Here is a 21,720-nt window from a genome sequence, read left to right as displayed (position 1 = left end):
AAACCTATCCCACAAGACACGCACCCCCGCCGTCGATTCAAATGATTCTTCACCAGTGTGGGGTGCACCTGAATTACTATGCACTTAGCGAGTTATAGAAACTTTGGTTTCTGGCCTCGCCCACGCTTACTGCCCCGGATGGCAATATGATGAATCGGCGGTGGCGTATCATGAACTTTGTGGCACCAGTTTTCGCCGCTAGGGAGCTGTCGTAGTACCTCTCCTGAGTCAGTCTGCCTACTGGCTTTGAATATATATATATATATATATATATATATATATATATTAGCTGACCCGGCAGACTTCGTACTGCCTAATTAAATTGCAATAAAATCCTGTCAAAATGATTTGTAATGTGACTTTTTTTTGTTCCTACATATTTTATAATCGAGGAAAAAAATTCTCCTGAACAGAACCGTCACCCTGGTGATAGGGTGTTGTGAATAAGAAATATAATTAAATAAAACATATAAATAAAAAGATAAATAAAAAATAAGTAATCTTTTTATTGTTAATCATGTGAAACATAATAATTTTTATTTTCATTGTAGTGCATGATTAGATCGGTAATTAGCTTGGTTTGTAGCATTTCGGGTTCTTCTACCTACATTGATTCGTCTAATAGGAGGCATATCTATATTATAGATTATTTTGTCACATGCAATAATTAGCGATCATATGTAAATAAACACTGCACAAAACACTATATAGGTAAGAATTTGTTTCGTGTATAAGTTGACAAAAGCAAACTCATTAGGGTAGGTAACCTAAAAAAAAAAAAAAAAAAAAAAAAAACACTGACTTTGACAGTTTGTTGTTGTTTCAACTTTTTTTGAATTTGATATGACTTGGGAGTCAAATCCTTCAAGCCGTATTTAAAATAGGGAAATGAAATAATAAAAACTTAAACTTATGAAATACTTTTGGTAACGCTGGTTTTTTTTGACTGATGTAATGACTTGAAAACTGATGCATTTTAAAGTAAAACAAATGAAATGATATCACGAAGCCGACCAAATTGAACTATTCGATTTCGGTTTTTTTTTGTTTTTGTTTATCTGTGCTCCAACGCACACTGTTTTGATAGATATGATTGAACTTTGTACAGAGGTAATAAAGTTCAAATTGACTCTTTGACGTTAGGAACATAACTACATTGTTTAAACAACAATGAGTGCTCGTTTTAGTTAGAAAACGTTTGTATGGGAAAAAGAAAAGGGCTGGTTTTAGGGTTTTTCCGGCAATTATTCGAATTTTTCTCGCCGTAAAAACCATCTTTGATATTCAACGAACATTTAAAAAAAAAATTGGCCAAATTGGTCCAGGCGTTGTTGAGTTATGCGCTTACCAACACATTTTGCGATTCATTTTTATATATATTATATATACACACACACACACACACACACACAAAGCTACTGGCGTCACCCGAAAACGACGAGTGAGGTTTCTCTAGTAGTTCTGTGTGTATGTCTTCAGTTTTCACTAAAAAAATAAATGGCTGATTCTCACCAACAAAATGCGGCTGTGAAGTTTGCTCCGCTTTCTTGCCGAGTAAAATAAAAAACTTCACAGCAGCACGCTTTTCGTGGGAATCAGCCATTCTTTTTTCGTGTCACGGGTGCACCAAAGACACACACACACATACACGCACAAGAGAGAGCGCAATCACGCACGTGCACAGGCAGACACACAAACACACACAAACTACCAGAGAAGAAACCACACTCGTCGTTTTCGGGTGACGCCAATGGGCAGACTAAACCAGCAGCGAATTCTGGTGCTACAAGTACATGATGCGCAACATTACGATGCCGTTTATTCTTCCCCCCCTCGTACATCGAGATACATGAATCAGACCACACGGCACCCGGACAAACTGCGAAAAGGCCCGTCAGTATTGTCAAATGTTCCCCGAGCCCGTGGTGAAGAGAGTGAATGGGGCATTGTGGCTAATTGGCGTGAGCAGACTTGCCGTCACCTCCGCACAGCGAGCGTTGCCTTCTGAAAAAAGTCCTTCACGAGAAAACAGGATAGATGTTGATCTACTTATCAGTCCAGTTCCAGGCAGTGTCTCAAGTTGGTATCTTGATGTGTAAGCTTTAGTTTCATTTCATCTGCGTGTTCCTCAAATGTGGGCACAGACATACCAAAGCAATAAAAAAAATTCACGTCTTCGTTTCTTAGCTTGAGAAAACGAGAATAAAATGTGTTCCGTGGAAAAGCTTTTTTTTTTTGTTGCTAAAATGTTATGAACGCACGCACTTCTAAAGCGTTTTATTATTATTATTATTATTATTATTATTATTATTATTCTACATCTGTGTCGAAGTAAACACACCACCGCAACATTTCTCACGTCTGACTAGTTCCATGTCCGGACCACAACTGACAGATATTAATAATACAACCACTGCATGGACGGGCTAGAGATGGGACCGTTGTTATCCTAACCTCATGTGCTTTTAGAGCTCGTGCATTCAGCCAGTTCGACAATTAATTCGTAGTTCGTAAAAATCGTGGTAAGTTGCAGTGATGTTCGTAGTACATAACAAAAAAAAATTGGTTGTCTATAAAGTCGGTTTACGGACGATAGTTTAACGTGACGTCATAACAAAACATTGATGAAATGATTGCATACTTTTATGAATAAAATTGAATCACTTTTGAATTGAATTATCACTATTTTGAATGGATACAAAGAAGGAGTGAAATGAAATCTACAATTTAATTGATAAATTTACTTTTATTTGCACTCATTAATTCAAATATGTTGATTACTTTAACGAACAGATTATTTTAACTATAACGTTTATACATGTTTGCTATTTAACTTCTTCCAATCTGTGTTATTATGTTAAGGATAGGACGATGATAGGAAAAGTAGGAAACGAATGGGAGTGTTTCAAGGATGATGTGAAGGAAAATGGCTTACCCAACACTAAGATGCAGTAAAAAAATAATATATTTGCGCCACGGACTCTGCAGCAATGCTAGGAGGAACGGGTTAGCAAAGAGCTATGAAAATGTTACTTTGAAATGCATGAAAACAGAATTACGCCACGGACTCGGTCGCAATGCTAGGAGGTTCAGGATAGTAAAGAGCAATATAAAATGAGCGTAAGGGGACACAGTGAAACGGGACACTTTTTCGTGCGTCAAAAAGATGATTACACAAACACACAGAAAACCAGCCAAAATCAGCCTATATCAAATGTAAAAAAAACAGCACAGAGAGAATGCCATGGAAGAAATAAGTTTCAAAAAAAAATCACAGCTAAAAAACACTGATCACAGCACAATATGCTATGATTTCTGACTAATTCCTATCACAGAATTTTCTCTGTGCTATGTGTTTAACATTTTACATTGGCTGATTTTGTTTTGTTTCCTGTGTGTTTGTATATTCATCTTTTCTTGTTAATTCTTATGGTTTCTCTATGACATACAGTTAAACCCAGCAATGGTATATGACCGTAAAAATATTGTGAATTCAAAGTATCTATTTCTTCACGTAATGTTCTGAAAACTTCTATAAACTTCTGGAACATTTTAAGAATTTAATGTACATAAGTTCTCCAATATTCCAAAATTATTAATTAGACATTTTCTCATAGTCCATACAGCAAAGTATTTAAAGTGTCATAAGTCCATTAATCCAGAATTGAATAGCTTAGAATGAATTTCAAATTATGCCTTCTAAGGTAGTGATAAATTAATTTGACCTTCAAACACAATTTTTCATTCCTCTCACTAATACATGGTCATATAAAAGTTTGCTTTGGACCAGGGTTTTAGAGAATATTTAGATTTAAAATAAATCCAAATGAATTTGATAGTAAATAAGTATTTTTTTTTATTTCAACCCCCATTTTCACGATAATAGTTCTTCTCATCAAAAACTGTTTCAGCCAAAAGTTGCTCATTGACATAAATGTGCACAGAAGGCAGAGTCTGTAATTTGTTTAATGACTGGTTAATGATGAAACTTGACAATACTTAAATGCATAGCAATTACTACTGTGGTAAAGTTCTACACCAATGCATATGCATGAAATCACACCAACAATTTCCCCAATCACATGATTAACTTAAGGCTATGTTTTAAGAGCTGAGTTAATGTTGCAGTTCATAATTTAATATTTATAATACACAGTCAAACCTGTAAACTTAAGAAATAACTTCTTAAACTCAACAAATGAAAAATAAAAATATGTCACATATTTTTTACAAACAAGCTATCAAGTCACATTTTTGGCATTTTTGGGATAAACACATTACGAGAACTAAAATGATAACAGAATTAAAACTTTTAAGGTTTAAAACCATTGGAAGGGGCTATTCTGCAGTTAAAAAATTTTTCACAGAAATTTATTTAACTTTACTAAGAGTGTAAAATTAAAAAAAATATATATTTTAACATTAAAGTTAAATAATTTTCTCTGAAAAAAAAATTTTTTTTAACCATGACATGAACCAGCAAGTTTCATAGAATTTGAGCAAGAAGATCAGTTATGTAACCAAATTAGGTAGTTTTCTTTAAATGTTTGTAGCAAAAAACTTTAAAAATTTGACTTCAGCCTCCTAGCATACAAAAAAAATGCAATATGAACATATACATATTTGTTTTATTTTATAGAAATTAAGTTACCTGAAAGCTTTAAAAGTTAAATATTAAATCTTAATATATATAAATCCAGTGTCCTGATGTTTGTTTCCAGTGAACTCATCACCAAGTCAACCGATTTCGATGAAAATTGGCATTTATGTGTAATTGTTTCCAACTTGAGAGATAGGGTAGTTTTTATTTCGATTAATAGTCTTAATAATTTATAATTAATAATAAACTGATTATCAATGTTGATTGGTGTTTAAGCCCGGGAAACAGTGGGTACTTCGTCTCCATGACAACGTTGCGTGCTTGAGAGTCGGGAAACCATCGGTGCTATTCGTTTTTTCTTCGGTACATTACAAAGCACTGTATTAAGTTTTTGTCAAAATTAATTAATTTTCATTTTATTTCATTTATTATAACTGTAAATAAGAGATTTGGTCTCATTTTCCCCCCCATTAATACAACTGTGCAAAGCCGGGGCGGGCAGCTAGTAATTTTTAAAAATGCAAACCCTAAGTCAGCATAAATAAATTTCAAATTCCTAAAATCAAAAAATAAAAAGTATAAAACTTACCCATCACAGATCCAGCAATAATGGCATATCCCAAACATTTGCTCAGAGCAAGTTTTAGGCATGGTACTGAAAGAAAGGAAAAAAACAATGACTTTGTACACAAATTATATGTATTAAATAGTATTAAATACAGTAACAAAACGTCTACATAGTAACAAAAGACCTAGTTTATTAAAGAGTTTTACAGATCCCGTAGTAAAATTTCAAGCAATAAATTAAAATTAAGGAGGCATATGAAACCTGAGCTTAAATCACAGAAAACTATCAATTGTACAAACAAAGAAGCACCTTTTAAAGTTACATATCAAACCACTCAGTATTCATAAATGATAATTGCATTAATTTTTTATTTAAGTATGCCATACAATACCTACTAATGAGTTAATTTGCTAGTTGGTTGGTCACACTGTAGGAACTTTAGCCCGTGCTGCTGTGGGTCACGTAACAATAGTTGTACAAGTTTATTTGTGCAGTAGAATCCCCATTTCAGGTCATGATTTTATATTTATATTTATCACTTGACAACTTTAAGACTTTTTCAATTGTTTAACTTGCACAAAATGAAAACTATATACAGCACATACTTTTTGCATAATTAGTGCCGAATTTACATTTTTAACGTTTTTGGGTTGTACAAATAGGGAGAATTTAATTTATTGCAGAACTGAAACTTTTTTGGTTTAACTGTAATGCTTCTGGCTACTTCATGATATGGTTTGTATTTTTATCACAAAAACTCATTTCATATTTCTTGGCTGTCAAAATCGTAACAAATTTGAGAATTTTAAATGCCAGGTAAAATTAATTAATATATTCTGGCATTGCAGTCAAACCTAAAAAGTTTCAGTTCTGCAATAAATTAAATTGTCATTTGTACAACCCACAAATGTTGAATATGTAACTTTGGCAGCTAATTATGCAAAAAGTATGCGCTGTATATATTTTTCATTTCGTGAAAGTTCAACTATTGAAAAAGTCTACAAGTCTATCTGTAATTACTGTAAATTTAAAATCTTGACCTGTCTGGCAAACAACATATTTTAATATACAATACTGTCACCGTGGTCGGATCACATAGTTTTACAGACTAGAAATAAGATTTGTTTTATTCTTTTTTTTTTTTTTAAATAGTGGAATTTTTTTATATTATTGGTTTTTATTTTTGTTATTAGGTTAATTAATAAAAAAGGTGCAAATTTCAATACACAATATTACAAGAAACTGTTTCTTTAGCCTTTTTTCAACAAAATACTTATTACCATTTTATGGCTGTACAAGCTGTAAAATTAAAACATTTGTACACAGTGTTCAAGATAAGGTAGGTTTTTTTTGATAGGTAGCATAAGGTAAATCTAGACTTTGAAAGCAGAATCACTCTACATTAATAAAAGTGTGTGTTTGTCCGTCGTCCGCGTAGCACAGGAACGGTGAGGTATAAGGCCGTGAAATATGGTACGTGGATTCTCCAAGGGAGGAGGGGATATCAGTTTTCACCGTTAGAGATTTTTCGAAATTTTTCTCAATTATTTTATTTAAAAATTTTTTAGTAATTTTTTACCACAAATTTCTTGATAATTTCCATGATAGTGGCTGTTGCATTGTTGATATTTTCTTCGTCTCCTGGCAATGGCTACCTACTGCATTCTTGATGCCTTATTAACCTTTAGATCTTAATTTGGTATTTCTGTATTTAGGCTACCTTTGCTGTCATACTGACATGGTATTGTTGGTTGAATAAATGTTAATTTGAAGGCCCTTAGAAATCTGTTTAATCGAAGATGGCATAGCTTTTGTTTATATTTCTTACCAGTTATATTAGTTAAAACAATTATTTTGTTGTATGATATATTTTCATAATTCCATTTTGATGTGTAAAATCATAGCTCTCAGTATACTGCATTTGGTAGGATTAATTTTGTGAAAATGAAGCGGAAGTTGATGAACGGGAATGTGTCACAAAGACGGCAGACCCATGTGTAACAATATAATATAAACATGTACATAGTCACTTTCGTTAACATTAGGGGACATACTAAACATATTGGTGTTAAATGAAACTTTATGATAGTGAAACTACCCTGGAATATATTTGGTAAACTAAAATATTTATAGTAAAAAGTAATCACAAGTTTTAAAATAACTAAAAAAAATTGCATTACAATAATTATAATACATATTATTCTTGCGATATGTCAACAGTCTCTGAAGCACAGTGTTAGAGCCCATACTTGGTAATCTCAACGGGCATGGTTCTAATATTGTCACTGGAATTTTTTTTATTAATAACATTTTAATATAATAATATAATAAAAATAATGTTGAATCAGCTCAATAAGGTTTGCAGGAAGTACTTAAAGATATATTTAAGTAATTTATGCAAAAAAATATACAAACATATACCTACATAGTGTTATAGGCCTATATTTTTTTTAAATATATATTTCAGGTAATATTTTAGTAATGCCACAGAAATATAACTTCCAAAATGTGCAGAAACTTTATAGTATTAATGTTTAGAGAATCTTAGAGTCTAGCACTATTTTAATAAAATTCCTTGTCGAAAATCAGGTCCAAAGCCTGGGTATTATCGGAGCCATTTCTAATAGTTTATAATTTCTTCTTGCTCTGTGCTGATAATTACTATCTGCGTTTGATGGTGGCAAGCAACATTCACGATTCAGGAGGCGAATTCTAGCGGCAGGCGCAGAAAGTAAGTGTGTGATTCGCATTCAGAACTTTTGGTATTTGACAAGCAACTATTTTATTTATAAGTTTATTTATCATGCTCAGAATTTTTTAAAGAATTCTACGTGAAATTTTGTGTCAGAATTTCGTATTATATATATTTATTTTGTAACATGAACAACACGAGAACACATGAGTTTAATGCTCGTTACCGAGGTTAGATGTTTACACATCACTGATGAGTACCTAAGACTCGCTTACATTTTTTTCTCTCGATAAAATGCACGGCAGTAGCGTACCCTCAAGAAGAGGCACGTATAATGAGTAGAATGACAATGTTCTGCTTGTAGACTACTGTAGTGACACACTGGAACAACAAATAATATATTTTTTTATAAATTTAACAAAATAATTATAGATCCATACATAGCTGGTCCAGTGTTTCATAAATTAACATTTGTTTGGATTATTAGATCTTAATAGTCAGCCATCAAAGCCCACATTTGCCTTGCAGCGTTTGCGAAAAAAAATTTTTTTACCTTATCTTGAACAGTGTATATAATATAAATGTCTTGAGCTTACTAACTCATAAACCAAAAATAAATACAAGTTAAATAATTACGTACCACGATCATTAAAATATAAAGTCTGACAAGAAAATTAATTTTTTAAAATCCACAATGCTCACTCTTTTTGTTATGAACTGCATGCTAAAAATAGTTTTTGATCTTCACTGACAATAGATGCTGAACAAAATGTCAATGATCTACAAAAAGGTTTTCTTTAAGTTACGTTTTTTTTTTACGAATTATCTTCAGTTTTGTTGATATACAGTATATTTATTTATTTATTTATTTAATAACAACTTGCATTTCAGTGATGTCTGTTGTTCTGACACTTACATACTTTGAATCTTATCACATTAAATGATAAAATCATGTCCCTACTTATGGCATTTTTTCATTACACCAAAAGGTTCCTGACCTCACCCCTGGGTGGATAAGAACAAATAGTTTCCTAGTATCACAACCCTTCTACAACGCAAAACAAATTTATAACCGTCTTTTGATGATTTTTTTTTTGCAGCAGACAATATAAGCAGGTCCGCCAAGATAAACTAATGGCCAGGTGGCAAATACATTTGTCGGGCCCCCTCCCTATTATTTAATGTACAACTTTTAAAACATTAACATTGCCATAACTGCAATCACTGTCTGTGTATATCACATTACTTGCAAGGTTCCCCATGAATTATTTTAACAATATAGGCTACTTGTGATATTCCGCCTATCAGGGTAAAGCCAAACATAACTTTCGGGCGAAGTTGGTAACATAATAGTTTGCTGAAGGGGGCAGTGAAATATAACAAGTGGTATTTTGCCTGTGATAGAAGTACAGATGTGGCTTTCAGGAAATAAGTCAAATAAGAACTAAGTGAAAAGGTTGGTTAGATATGGCCAGCTACATTAATAAGATGCTTCTTAAAATTGTAACTTAAGTGTTATTAATGTAAATGACTTAACCAACCTTTCTCTTAAGTTAATACTATTGACCGTAATTCACGTCTCAAAAACCTTCACAAATAAAAAAAAAATACTTGCAATATTTTTATGGCTCTAGAAAAAAAAAGTGATAAGTAATAAATCAAAATACCAACAAAATTAATCTCAACAGTTTATACCAATTAGTTTCAATCAGATATAACTTGCATTATTTACCATTTTTCTCCAAACCTTTCTTGTTTCCCTGCACTTCATCGCCCTTCGCTCCCACAAATGTATTCACAAATACTGAGGAAACAATAAAAAACATTTTTTTTCTGGATAATTGAATAGTTAAATGTTCAAAAACACTATATTTGGGAGTTTTTTAAATAGTAGTCATTTTGAACATTTATCATCTATACAGCATTATCAACGAAAGCCTTAAAAATTTGGGTCGTACTATGTACGTGTAGCTTTTTCGAAAATATTTATGTGTAAAAATATATTTTTATTTTTCAGTTACTCACATTATACTAAATGATTCTGTAAAAATTCATTGTGATATTTCAGGTAGTCTACCTAGCTAAGAACATTTCAAATACAGTAATATTGTACTAATAATTGGTTAGGTTACATTAACTACATTAAACATATTTAAAATAGTGTGGATGTTTTTTAAGTAAGCCACATTTAAATTACTGCATAACATTTTAAACATTTGGTTAAGTAGAGTTACCGAGACTGAAAATAATGACATTTTGCAGAACAATCAAAAACAATAGGTAATTAACTAAAAAAAAAATACCATTTTAGAAATTTTTTATGATGAAAAACTTCACTTGAGCAGGATAACCAAAAATTACCATGTTTCAACTTTTATAACCTTGTTATCTAATAATTAAAGTGGTAAGAAAGGTTGACGAAAAAAAGGTATGAGAACGATAAATTTTCATCCTTAAATCAGCCACTTTAATTTGTTAAAATAATGTAGTTAAGTTTCCTGTATGTTCCTGCCATGTCAAAGCTTACACAAAACATTTACCAAATGCTACGTAAAATACAGCTTATTGTTTACTGAATTGTTCCATATCACATATCCAAGTTTATTTCTCGATCCTGATGGTATGATCCTGTACGACTGATACTGTGGTACATGATACTTGCTGTTTTCATTTAATACAGCGATAGATACTGGACATAAGAAAAATATTACAATACATACAATGTTAGGAAAAAAAATTGGACTTTTATTTGATTTAATAATACTATCATAATTCATTACATCACAATTTTTGTTGTATTCAGGATCTTTCGATGTACTAAATTAAAACAGAAACTATCATAAACCACAGAATCAATGTGTATTCAGGATCATGCCAATAGGATCAAGGGCTAGACTTGGAGACGCGATACGAAACCTTTAACCTAACCATAAAGATTCCAACAGGTGGTATGAGTGAAGAATAACCAACGTGTTGATAAGCATTACCGTGAAAAAAATTGAACTTCTCAAAAAATTCTTGATAGCATTCTTCATTAAGCAGGGCCACTGCTGAACGTCTAAAATACTCAACCATTTTTCAATACCTTAAAGCCACTACGAATGACACGTGGAATTACAAATTGGTACGAAAAGAATTAGAAAGATCCAAACAAGCAGACGACACAAGCAGTAGCGCCAAATACAGCATTGTTAAAACTTAATAAAACGCTCACTCTTAAACAACTTGTAAATATTTTCGAATAAAGCATAATAATGAGTAAAAATATGATGTTAAAATTTGTGTAAATGTTTTATACTGTTAAACAATTTTTTTTTTTCAAATTTAACTTAGTGAATTATAAAAAAAATTCTAATTCACCATTCTAAAAAATAAACCTATCATACAATCAGTTTATATTCTTGATGCACACAATGAACTAATTACCCTGATTCCTGCAATAATATAGAATGAGACTGCATTTTTAGCTTGCCAATGTGCGGGATATTGGATAAATCACTGAATTTCAGATATTTAAAATTTATGTGGGAAAACGGTCAGTATTAACTGAATTATTGTAAGATTAGGATTTTAATTTCATTATAATTTTAAAAAGATCTGAAGCAAATATTTTTACTATAAATAGTACAAGGTTCTACACCAATATAACCATGGTCAATATATTTAGATTGAAAATATATCATCACTTTTCAACATAAGTGATAATAATTGATACGATATGGTATCCTTCGGGATTGTGCAGAGCCATGGTGGGCATCTCTTGGTAGCATCGTTGTCACATGTGGTTGCCCAGCGCCAGCTGTTTCGAAAAGAGCACCTTCCCCACAGGAAAGTTAATAGTGGAAGCCTGTGTGGCTTATAGAGAGACATCAATGGCACTGGAGAGTCGAGTTTCGTAGTCTAGCCTGAACTCTCACTGACCCACATGTTGCAGGCCCATGGGTAAGCTTTTAGTTAGGCTAGGCAACTGTGGACACTTGCTGGGTAAGGATAACATTTGAGGTTAAACAGTACCTACTCATACACCAGGTAGTTGTCATATACAGTTTAAATGCAGTACCTACATGTAATGACTTCGTCCTGCCTGCCTCAGCTAATGCGATTATAGTTATTTTCCCTGAGCACCAACTAGCAGAAAGTTTAGGTGTGCATTAGTTTACACAAACCTCTCCTAAAGGATGGCAGCAGGTGCCGATACTCGGCAGAGACCCCTGAGCTGTAAGCCACTTGGGACCCTTTGTTACTTAAAATGTTTGAAATAAAGGATGGTTTTCCAGAACATTATTTATTAAGCCCTCATATCTGGTGCTGTTCTCTCGCATGTGAAGCCGGGACTCTTCTAAGCACACTATAAAAAGCAAAGAGGTAATTAGTTAAGGTGGAATAGTGAATCGGTTCTGAGTCTGTGATGAATTACTGAGACATAAATCCGGGTTACAATTACAAACACTAATTAATGATGGTGTCATTGGCTATGGTATGGCTGTAGTATTACATAGACGATGGTAACACCTGCACAATGATAGTTACTGACCATGTGCCCAGTCGCGGGATGCTACTACACTACATGGAACACAATTGCAAAAAAATACTAGTTAATGAAAATCTGGCTCCGCAACGCTTCAGCCAGGCATGTTTAGTTGGAGTAGGGCTGTGCACAATGCCGAACACTAGCCAGGAGTAGGGCAGTGCGACGCAACGAGTGCACAAGCCTCGAATGTCATGGTGGCTATAACCCGCACGATAGTCACTGCCATAACTATATGATCTGTATTCCTTACTCATGTCTTTATTTACAGGAAACATTAAAAGGGTGATAACAAGCCACCCACCACTGAAAAGAAATTACTAATCAATGTAAATGGTTTATTTTCTAACGTAAATTTGAGCTAGATCCAGCCTCAGATTGATGTGCATCTCCTGCGAAAACCTATCTGGCAGTGGTCACTCCCACCCGGAAATAGCAGTTCTGACTTAGGTACCGCTGGATTTGAACACCCTCGCGCACCACAGAGCCTTCAACTTTCTGCAAGCAATACCCAGTAACATCCATAGTAAGTTTTTATTTAATCATAGTTTTCAGTTCCACGGCCCCACCTAAATATTTAGTGTATTCGGTTACGCAATATGTCTATTGTACTGTAAAACACTGATATCTCTCTCTGTGTCTCTCACGCACACCTTAAGGGTGCCCATGAAGTTATCCTACACGATTCATTCATAGTGCTACGACTACTCCTAGCGCGCACAACGATGGTCAACATGCCTGTCTGCCTCCTGCTTTCCATCTCGTGACGTGCCCAAGGTCTCCGACTTCGTGCTGGTAACAGCATGTACGTGTATTATTTTAATACAGTATTTTTATTTAATAAAGAACTCGCACCAGTGCTCTGACTGTCATTCCATAGTGTTAATGGCATCCTGGGGAGCTTTAACACTCCAGGGTAACTCTGTTTGGTTTACATGCTACTGCCTGCAAGTCACATGGCGATGTCATGCTCCAGAGGTTAACAAAGTCTCGTCGCTCCATGAGGTTACGCACACACAATCACACTTCAAGTGAAGCTGTAACATTTTTGCCTTAAGGGTAGTCACAGAAAGGCAGTAGGGTCACATTGTTTACAAGCCATAGATATAAACATTACATGTCAACCAGCTTTGAAACTTGCATTGGTGTTAAAATAAGGGCAACGCCAAACCAACTGTGAACACTGTCAACTGCATCAGAGAAATCTTTATCATTGCTTGTACAATTTAAACATTGCTGCTGCCTGTCAATATTGCCATGCCCACTAAGTTGTCATTGGCAGCATGTTGACATATCGTGTTGCTTTCATGAGGGGGGAGGGGGGGGGGGGAGAGATTGACATCATCTGGTGCTTCACCCCCATAGAGCTCAATATCTTACCACCTCTCAATCCCCTCCTATCCTCATGGCACACTTAATTTCCCACGACTAGAGTGCAATTGTTTTTATAAATAGCGCGCCACAAACGCCATGAACTACTGCAAGAGGTCGCAGTAGAGTATGCCCTTTCCCTTGTTAAATAATTTGTCTATATCCTTGCTTTCGCATAAGTAAAGTTATGAAAGTTTGTGCCTGGTGAGATCTCAAGGGGGTTCCTGGCCACGTGGTCGGAGACAGCAATGATGAAACGAAAAAGAGAAATACAGAGCGAAGTTGTTTTAATACATGAAATAACCCATTACATGGTGCTACCACAGACTCAGCCAGCTGCGTTTCGGTGCCGGAAAATGGCTCTGTGTACTTATAGAACATGAGTGTTACGGCAATGACTATGGTGAGTATGTGGATTTAAATGTCCAAAAGTGCTGCAGTGTGAAGGTCCACAGGTGGCGGTATGATGTTACATTTTGATTGGCACTTCAAGTTAATGACGTAGTACACAGAAACACTATAGGACGACAAAACACTGAAGAATTAATATTACAAAATAAACTAAAATTACATAAGTGTCTAGTTCAGAGGTTGAGTGCATCTGTTAAACGTTCGAAGCATCTCGCAGAGAGTAATGTTCAGTACAGTTACCTTATGAATCAGCGCGATAACATTACACATGAGATGATGAGCCTCTAGCTTAATGCATGGGCGAAGGCTCTCATATACACGTTCCTAACATGAATAGATGCGGCCTACAGCAAATTCCCATGTAAGTGAATTCGTTATGTAGTGTGTTTGTAGAAGGTTTGTACACTTCGTCCATGGACGACCTAGCACGGGTGATGATGAAAAGTTCACAAGAAAGGCTTTCTACCCGAGGATGGGTGCGACCATCCGGCCCGACTACGACAGTAAAAAGACAAGAACTCACAAACGCGTGTTTTCGAAAGGTACTATTACGTTATGCAGGGGCGCAACAACTAAATTTCCAAAGGGGGGGCAATATACCTTTTTTTTATAAAGAATCATCGATCCCCCCTATTGAAGCGGGTGGTCCTCCCCCGGGAAAATTTGTATTTCAAGGTGGAAAATGGTGCTATTTAAGCAGTTTTATTATCTAATAATGGATTGCACAGCACTTTCTTTGCCCCCGTTTGCCCCCACTTCAAGGTTTCAGAGGGAGGGCAAAATACCCTTGCCCCCCCCCCCCCCCCCTCCTGTTGTTGCGCCCCTGACATTATGGGATGAATCCTTTAAAACTACACCAAAGGTGGGGCCAGCCACGGAGCCGATGAAAAAGTATTAATAAAGATTCACGATATGGCGGTTACAAGCAGTGAAGTCAAAGCGCTGAGGACTCTGTAGTTCGCAGACTCATCCGACCCCTGAGCCGAGCAAGTGACAACTGGCACGACCCCGGCAGCTCTAGGCAGCCAAGGGCCAAGTTTCCCGAGCAAAGTACGCGGAGCGCGGGATTGACTCTGGCTGAGGTATCTGGCATTGACGCACAGTGAATAATCTTTTATTAATTATGCAAGTAGACCAATGATGATATTCTGATTTAAAAATTACACTTAAAGAATTATACCATAAAGTCTAGGAACTTCGTCTGGCGGATGGATATACGTAGGTCAACAGCGGATGCACACATTAACACAGGGCCGTAACTAGGAGGGGAGGGGGGCAAGCGGGGCATACACCCACGGTGCAAAGCTGTGGGGGCGCCAAAATCGCTTGCATTGTAATTCCTATAACAACTGGTGACTGGTAAAAAGTTTTTTTAACTTGCATGCCAGGAATGTCTAATCTGATGATTTACAATAGAACACCTCAACATATTTAATGAACAAGTCTAGTGATTATACGGACTACTTTATGGACATAGTGGGTTCATGCATGGGAGTTACAGTAGCACAGAAACTGTTACATGTAGGTATGTAAAATGCTTAAATAGCACAATTTTTCTGTGGGAGAGCCCCCTGACCCCCCGCTTTATTGGTGTGGTATGTGCAAAAAAAGATTCATGCCCCGGGTGCCAGAGACTCTAGTTGCGGCCCTGCATTAACACTTAATAGCCGCGCAGGCGGCCTTCGAGCCATCGACCTCAGGGTCATTATCCTCGCTGCACTTTGCTGCAGCAGTAATTTACAGTGATTGGTAGCTGAAGTCGCCCAACACATTTAAGCAATTTAATATGAAGGCTGGGTTCAGACATCCGTAGCCTCTCTGCAATGATTACAGTATTAATTGTGTCAAGTACTCTCAGGAGATGTATGCACAGTTGATTAACTTATAATTCCTTGTCCTGAAGATGGCCAGTACTGTACATTAAAACTCCTCTGCACTTTCGTGTAGCTAGTAAAGTTTAAGCGACCAGTATCGTAGCTTCTTTTACTCCCAATTTTTCTGTAATATATGGCTATACTTTAATGTTATTTATTAGTCAAAATGTGTATTGTGCTATGCACAGTTTCTATGTGGTAAAATACTCTACCAAAAATCATTATAATGAATAATTTTATTTAAGTACCAACTTATTACTTAAATATATTTTATTTCTGTAGACTTGAACTGTGACCATTTATAAAAAGTATTGAATCAGTTTTTTAGCAGTTACCAGACCTGTTAGAGAAATGTATTTATAAATGGATTAAAAATTGGTTTTCATCCGTATCGCTCATCAGTCATCACTAGTTTTTGAGGATGGCTAATAGTTACCAAAATGACGATCAGTGAAGTTCAAAAATGTAGGCCCCCATGAAACGAATATCCACCCCAGGGCGTGGCCTGACAGACTGCCGGTAGCTATGTCACAGTTTTTGATGGAACGTCACCTCTGCGCCGAAACTGTAGCAGAAACACAGTAAACTAAATGTACTTTATATTTACTAATTATTAAATGACACATTTGCCATAATTATACCGACCCTTCTGTTGGACTTATGACCTTTATTATAGTGATAGCAACAACTACTTATTAAATATTTAGAATTATGAGTTGTTGACTGTTTCGCCTGTTACGGAGATCAGAGGCGTAAGGCTGTAGGATTCACAAGGATGCCCGCCGAATATTCCAAGGGGTGCCCCTGCGGCCCCAGAGTTTAGCGCGTGGGGTTAACCGACACCTCTCTGGATACGGGCTTGTATGGTGTATACTGCACATATTTTGCCCTGTATGCATTCAATAAGCCCAAAACTTAAAAATATTCAGAATGTTTTCCATAAGACAGAGTTGACATCTAACACGATTCACAGTCACGCATTTACAAGTGCAGGCAGGCCCCCCCCTCAGTGAGGGGGATTCTTAATTCCAGGGGGCACCCAGGCCCCCTGGATCTACGCCCATGATGGGGATTTTTGCATTCACTTATCACTAAACTGGTTGTTCACAGATTTTAGGCAATGACACATGGTGTAATGATAAAAACCTAGGCAATCCCTTAGTTAACATTTGGGGACATACTTCGTGCAGTTGGCGATCGCCCGATCGGGTGTGTTCCGCCCTTGGGGGACCCCAGATTTGACGGGTTGGGGACTGGGCTTTCAATGGCCACGGGAGGTACATCAAACTTGGGCGACTATAAATTCAGGGCTTTTTCAGGACCATTTTATACAATAGGCTTAAGTACATCCCAATTGTTAAGTAGGGGTTTAAGGGACAGATCATGTTTGTGAAATCCACCATCCTACCATATTTGAAAGAATGCATTCTGGTAAATAAGAAATGGTTTGCACAAACATTTTTTTTTAATACTGATTCAAACAATCTTTACATTTCAATTTGCTTAACAGATATTAATTTTAGTGTAATCAAAACCAAATTGATGAAGTTTTTGGCACCGGTAAGCATTAGCCTTATGCTATTGTTAGAACTATAAGTACAAAACAACTAGGTACTGTATTTTTATCTTTGTCACAGCTATACCAATACAAAATTATCGAGTCCACTCAAAGAAAGCATACACATATCAAACCACAATGCAAGTACAGTAAAACTTTAATTAATAAATTATTTTTATTTGTGAAGATTTGGACAGGCAAGGAAATTGAAATAACCGTCTTAAAAGACTTTCAAAACACATATTGAAGAGGCCAGTAGCATTACTTTAAAATCTAAACAGATTTATTAACATACCTAATATATATTTAATGCTATTTATTTGTTTGCTTCAAAAACATTAAAAATTTAGTATTTGCCGTTTAAATACATTAAAAATATGTATGCAATAGGTACGATGATGATTAGTCGTTTTACCCGTCACCAGGTGTCGTGAGCACAGGCAACGCCTTGGTGATGACAGCAGTGATGTCCCTGTGCTTGCCAAGGCACGATGATCACGCAATGGTTTGCCATAGCTTTTCACGGGATGAAAGGGACATCACAAACACCCAGTCCTGAACCCAGGGAGAAGACTGAAAAAATCTCCTCCCCGGCCAGGCATCGAACCCGGGCCCCTTGGCCCACCTGCCACACGCACTAGCCACTATACCACGTGGGCAAACACAAAGGATACAGTATCTATGTATGTACATTTTTTTCTTCCATTTTGTTAACGTTAAACCTCTCAGAATGTTTACATGCCAAACAGTTTCTATTGTAAATGTAAAAATATGATCTAAAACGGGATGAAAAGTTATTTTTAAATTACTGTTTTGCACTTCATGAACTTCAAAGAAAATTCATTACATAAAAATTATTTTACTGTGTCCGTTCTAATTTTACCCTGCATAAATATTTCAAATACATATAAAAATCAATTTCACAATTTTAATAAGTACTGAATGAATACAGCAATGAATACATGTAATATTTCTACAGTTTATGAAACAGCTTTCTCTGCATATTTTAAATTACATTTTATGAGATCACTATTGCTCGAATTATATATTACTGCCATCCTTTCAAATAAAACATTGCTGATGTGAATTAATACATATTAAAAACAGTCCAAATTAGGTTCACTTAGGAGGGCTAAGAAATAATTCTTTGCATTTTTTTAGCCAACAATTTTGCTTTATATTTGGAAATAAAAAAGTAGCTAAAAAATTGTTAAGTTTAAAACCACGGAGATTGATCCAACTTTAAATGCTATGTACTTCCACCACATTTATTATGTAGGTGTATCATCTTTCCTAATGTAGTGTAAAAATTGTGACCTGCCTTAAGTATTTTACAAACCATAAAAAAAAGTTTCCTCAAATTTATTTAGCTAGTGCACTTTGATAACACAAGAACAAAAAATGTGTAGTTATATGTCACTGTTGAAACATAATAGCAGTGTGAAGCAGTTTGTCTAATATATATTCTTAGCAAAATTCCCACATTTCAGCGTTTGAATGAATGAGCTACAAAACTCTTGGATTTTTCCTTAGATTATTCAAAGTCTCATTAGCTTCAGTTACATACAAATGTGCAACAATAATTTCCATTTCTATATAAAAAAAAAGACATTGTGTCCGCATCTACCCACAGACACTAATTTTCTTAGCAACTATCACACATTTGGTCCTCTTTTTTTTCAACTGAGCAATGACAGTAACACCTTAGAAAAAATTTGCTGCACTCCACAAAAAGTACAAATTCACATAATATATAAAAAAGAACTTTGCACAAATTCACAAAGATATTGTTGTTCTTCACCTTGATTTTTGTTCGCATCAATTTTTTAACACAATTGACTTCCGATGTTGTAATTGATTATTCGAAACAAGTATGTAGTCTCCTCAGTTTTAATTTTTCTTCAGCATCTGGACCTTCACCATGGACAAGATTACTATTAAGGTCTCAACATGCTACGTCGGTGCTACCTCACGATGTGCGCGGTGGAAGCTCCGTGAACTATGACATGCAGAAGCCGACGGACTGGAACTGCTCATCGGATCGGAGTGCCGTCGGTTGCGAGGCTGCCGTCGGTGACGTCGGTGACGTTCGCGACCTCCGTCGCGGAGGGCGGGACGGCCCGGAGCGTCTCGCCCTGGTCCTCGTAGTCGTACGGCTCGTCCTGGAACTCGTTGACCTCGTACGAGGTCGCGGTCGCGTTGTCCGCCTCCTCCAGGAGGTCGGGCAGCGTCCCGGTGCCCTCCTCCAGCTCGCTGGGGATTCCCTCCGCCTCGCCCGCGGCGTCGGTCGTCCCGGCGGGAGCCCCCGTGGCAGCGGGCGGGTCGGGCGCCGTCGTCGCGGCGACGGGGGCGAGGCCCTCGGAGAACAGCACCTTGTCGATGTAGTACATCGTCCCCAGGTTGTAGACGAACACCTCGCGCTCCACTATGTTGGCGCCGTTCACCGTCACCCTCCCTGCAAGCAGAGACAGAGGCATTGCCGTCACGCCCGTGATTTTTTTTAATGTGCGTTTAGCACAAAATACACAGGGGCGCAACAACAGGGGGGAGGGGGGGGGGGCAAGGGTATTTTGCCCCCCCCCCCACCGAAACCTTGAAGTGGTGGCAAACGGGGGCAAAGAAAGTGCTGTGTAATCAATTTTATTTTTAGATAATAGAACTGCTTAAATAGCACCATTTTCCACCTTGAAATACTAAATTTCCCGGGGAAGGACCCCCCTGACCCCCCACTTCAATAGGGGGAGATCGATAATTCTTTATAAAAAGGTATTCTCCCCCCCCCCTTTGGAAATTTAGTTATTGCGCCCCTGAAAATACAATACCATATCTACCCGAATATAATGCGACTCTGAATATAACGACATCCCAAACCTTGATCAAGAGCTTATAGAAATGACTTTATGGATTTGGAAATCCCAATACAAGTACACAGCACTTGAAAACGATTTAATTCATTAAATTTATTCCATATTTACCAAACTCTTTCTGGTGTCATTTTTTTCCAGTAAAGTGATTTACATGATCTCTTTTGAAACACCAAGCCGCCGTTAGAATAAAATTGTCTTTTTTTTTTTACTGTAGTTCAAAAGCAGCGGCTGTTAAGGAAGCAAAAGAATGTGTTGGTATATATTATAATGCAAAACCCCCTTTCAGTTTCCACAGTTTTGGTAAAAATCATAGCATTATGTTCAGGTAAATATGGTACTCCTATAAACGTCTCAACAACTGTCAAAATTATTACCAAACTGTATTGTACATCTTCATATACTTAACAATTGATACGGAAATGAATCCTTTTTTTTTCTTTCAAGATGATGTTTTTAGTGCAATGTCACACACACTGCACTGTAAAATGGTGTATGCAAGGTTTTCTATTTTAACTAGTACAGCCAACAGACAGACGCAAATCTGTAGGATTCGCAAGGGGGGCCCCAGAAATTTGCGAGAGGGGGGGTGGGGGTGTGGTGACCACACGGCCCATAAGTTTAGCACATGGGGTTAACCGACAAAAGTCATCTCTGAATACGGTGCTTGTATGATGTATACTGCCCATATTTTGGCCTATGCATGCAATAAGCAGAAAACTTTAAAATCTACATAAATATTTCCATCAAAACATAATTTTGACTTCAACCCCGCTTTACAGTCATGTAAAGGCAGGTCCCCCCTCAGTGAGGGGCTCAATTCCAAGGTTCACCTTCCCCCGCCAAACCCCCGGATCAATGCCCAAGAATACAGCAATAGGACTAGTGGAGGCTGGATTATCTTTATTACTTTAAGAAAATCGCAAAAAAAGTCAATTATTTCAAAAAACTTTGTCCAGGAAATTTGTATGTTTAGAGTAATGAAAGTCATGGAAAAGTTAGGGTAAGTTTTCTACAGATGTGTGGACACACTGTTGGCGGATATGATTGCCAACACATCCGCTCAAGTTGCAAATGTCACAGGTTCTGTCTCAGCACCCCACTCAGTCGGGACACAAGTGGTTCGTAGACCACTATAATCTTGAAGAGTCCGCCCCCTTACACCTCTGTACACATCCTTACAACGAAATACGCAGCGAACAAACAAACTCCAAACCACAGTCCATAGGCCTGAACAACACTTCAAGCACACAG

At 36.5% G+C, this 21,720-nt stretch overlaps 2 protein-coding genes across 3 annotated transcripts in view; both read right to left on the bottom strand.

The window, feature by feature from the left end:
* LOC134534965 (mannose-P-dolichol utilization defect 1 protein homolog) overlaps positions 1 to 11,014 on the bottom strand; it is a 117,968-nt gene extending 106,954 nt beyond the window's left edge. Inside the window, exons 1-2 of the mRNA XM_063373727.1 lie at positions 10,848 to 11,014; positions 5,190 to 5,255 (exon numbers count right to left, since the gene is read on the bottom strand). Coding sequence (XP_063229797.1) covers positions 5,190 to 5,255; positions 10,848 to 10,935 — 154 coding nt within the window. The 5' untranslated portion in view covers positions 10,936 to 11,014. The remainder of the gene's footprint in view (positions 1 to 5,189; positions 5,256 to 10,847) is intronic.
* A 6,476-nt stretch (positions 11,015 to 17,490) lies between these two features.
* LOC134534960 (uncharacterized) overlaps positions 17,491 to 21,720 on the bottom strand; it is a 56,803-nt gene continuing 52,573 nt past the window's right edge. For both annotated transcript variants that reach the window (XM_063373720.1, XM_063373721.1), the window contains exon 7: positions 17,491 to 20,057. In XM_063373720.1, coding sequence (XP_063229790.1) covers positions 19,636 to 20,057 — 422 coding nt within the window. In that variant the 3' untranslated portion in view covers positions 17,491 to 19,635. The remainder of the gene's footprint in view (positions 20,058 to 21,720) is intronic.

The sequence above is a fragment of the Bacillus rossius genome, chromosome 8, assembly GCF_032445375.1.
Source record: "Bacillus rossius redtenbacheri isolate Brsri chromosome 8, Brsri_v3, whole genome shotgun sequence".
Taxonomy (NCBI): domain Eukaryota; kingdom Metazoa; phylum Arthropoda; class Insecta; order Phasmatodea; family Bacillidae; genus Bacillus; species Bacillus rossius.
Note: the sequence above shows the minus strand (reverse complement) of the source record. Positions and strands in the feature narration are given on the sequence as shown.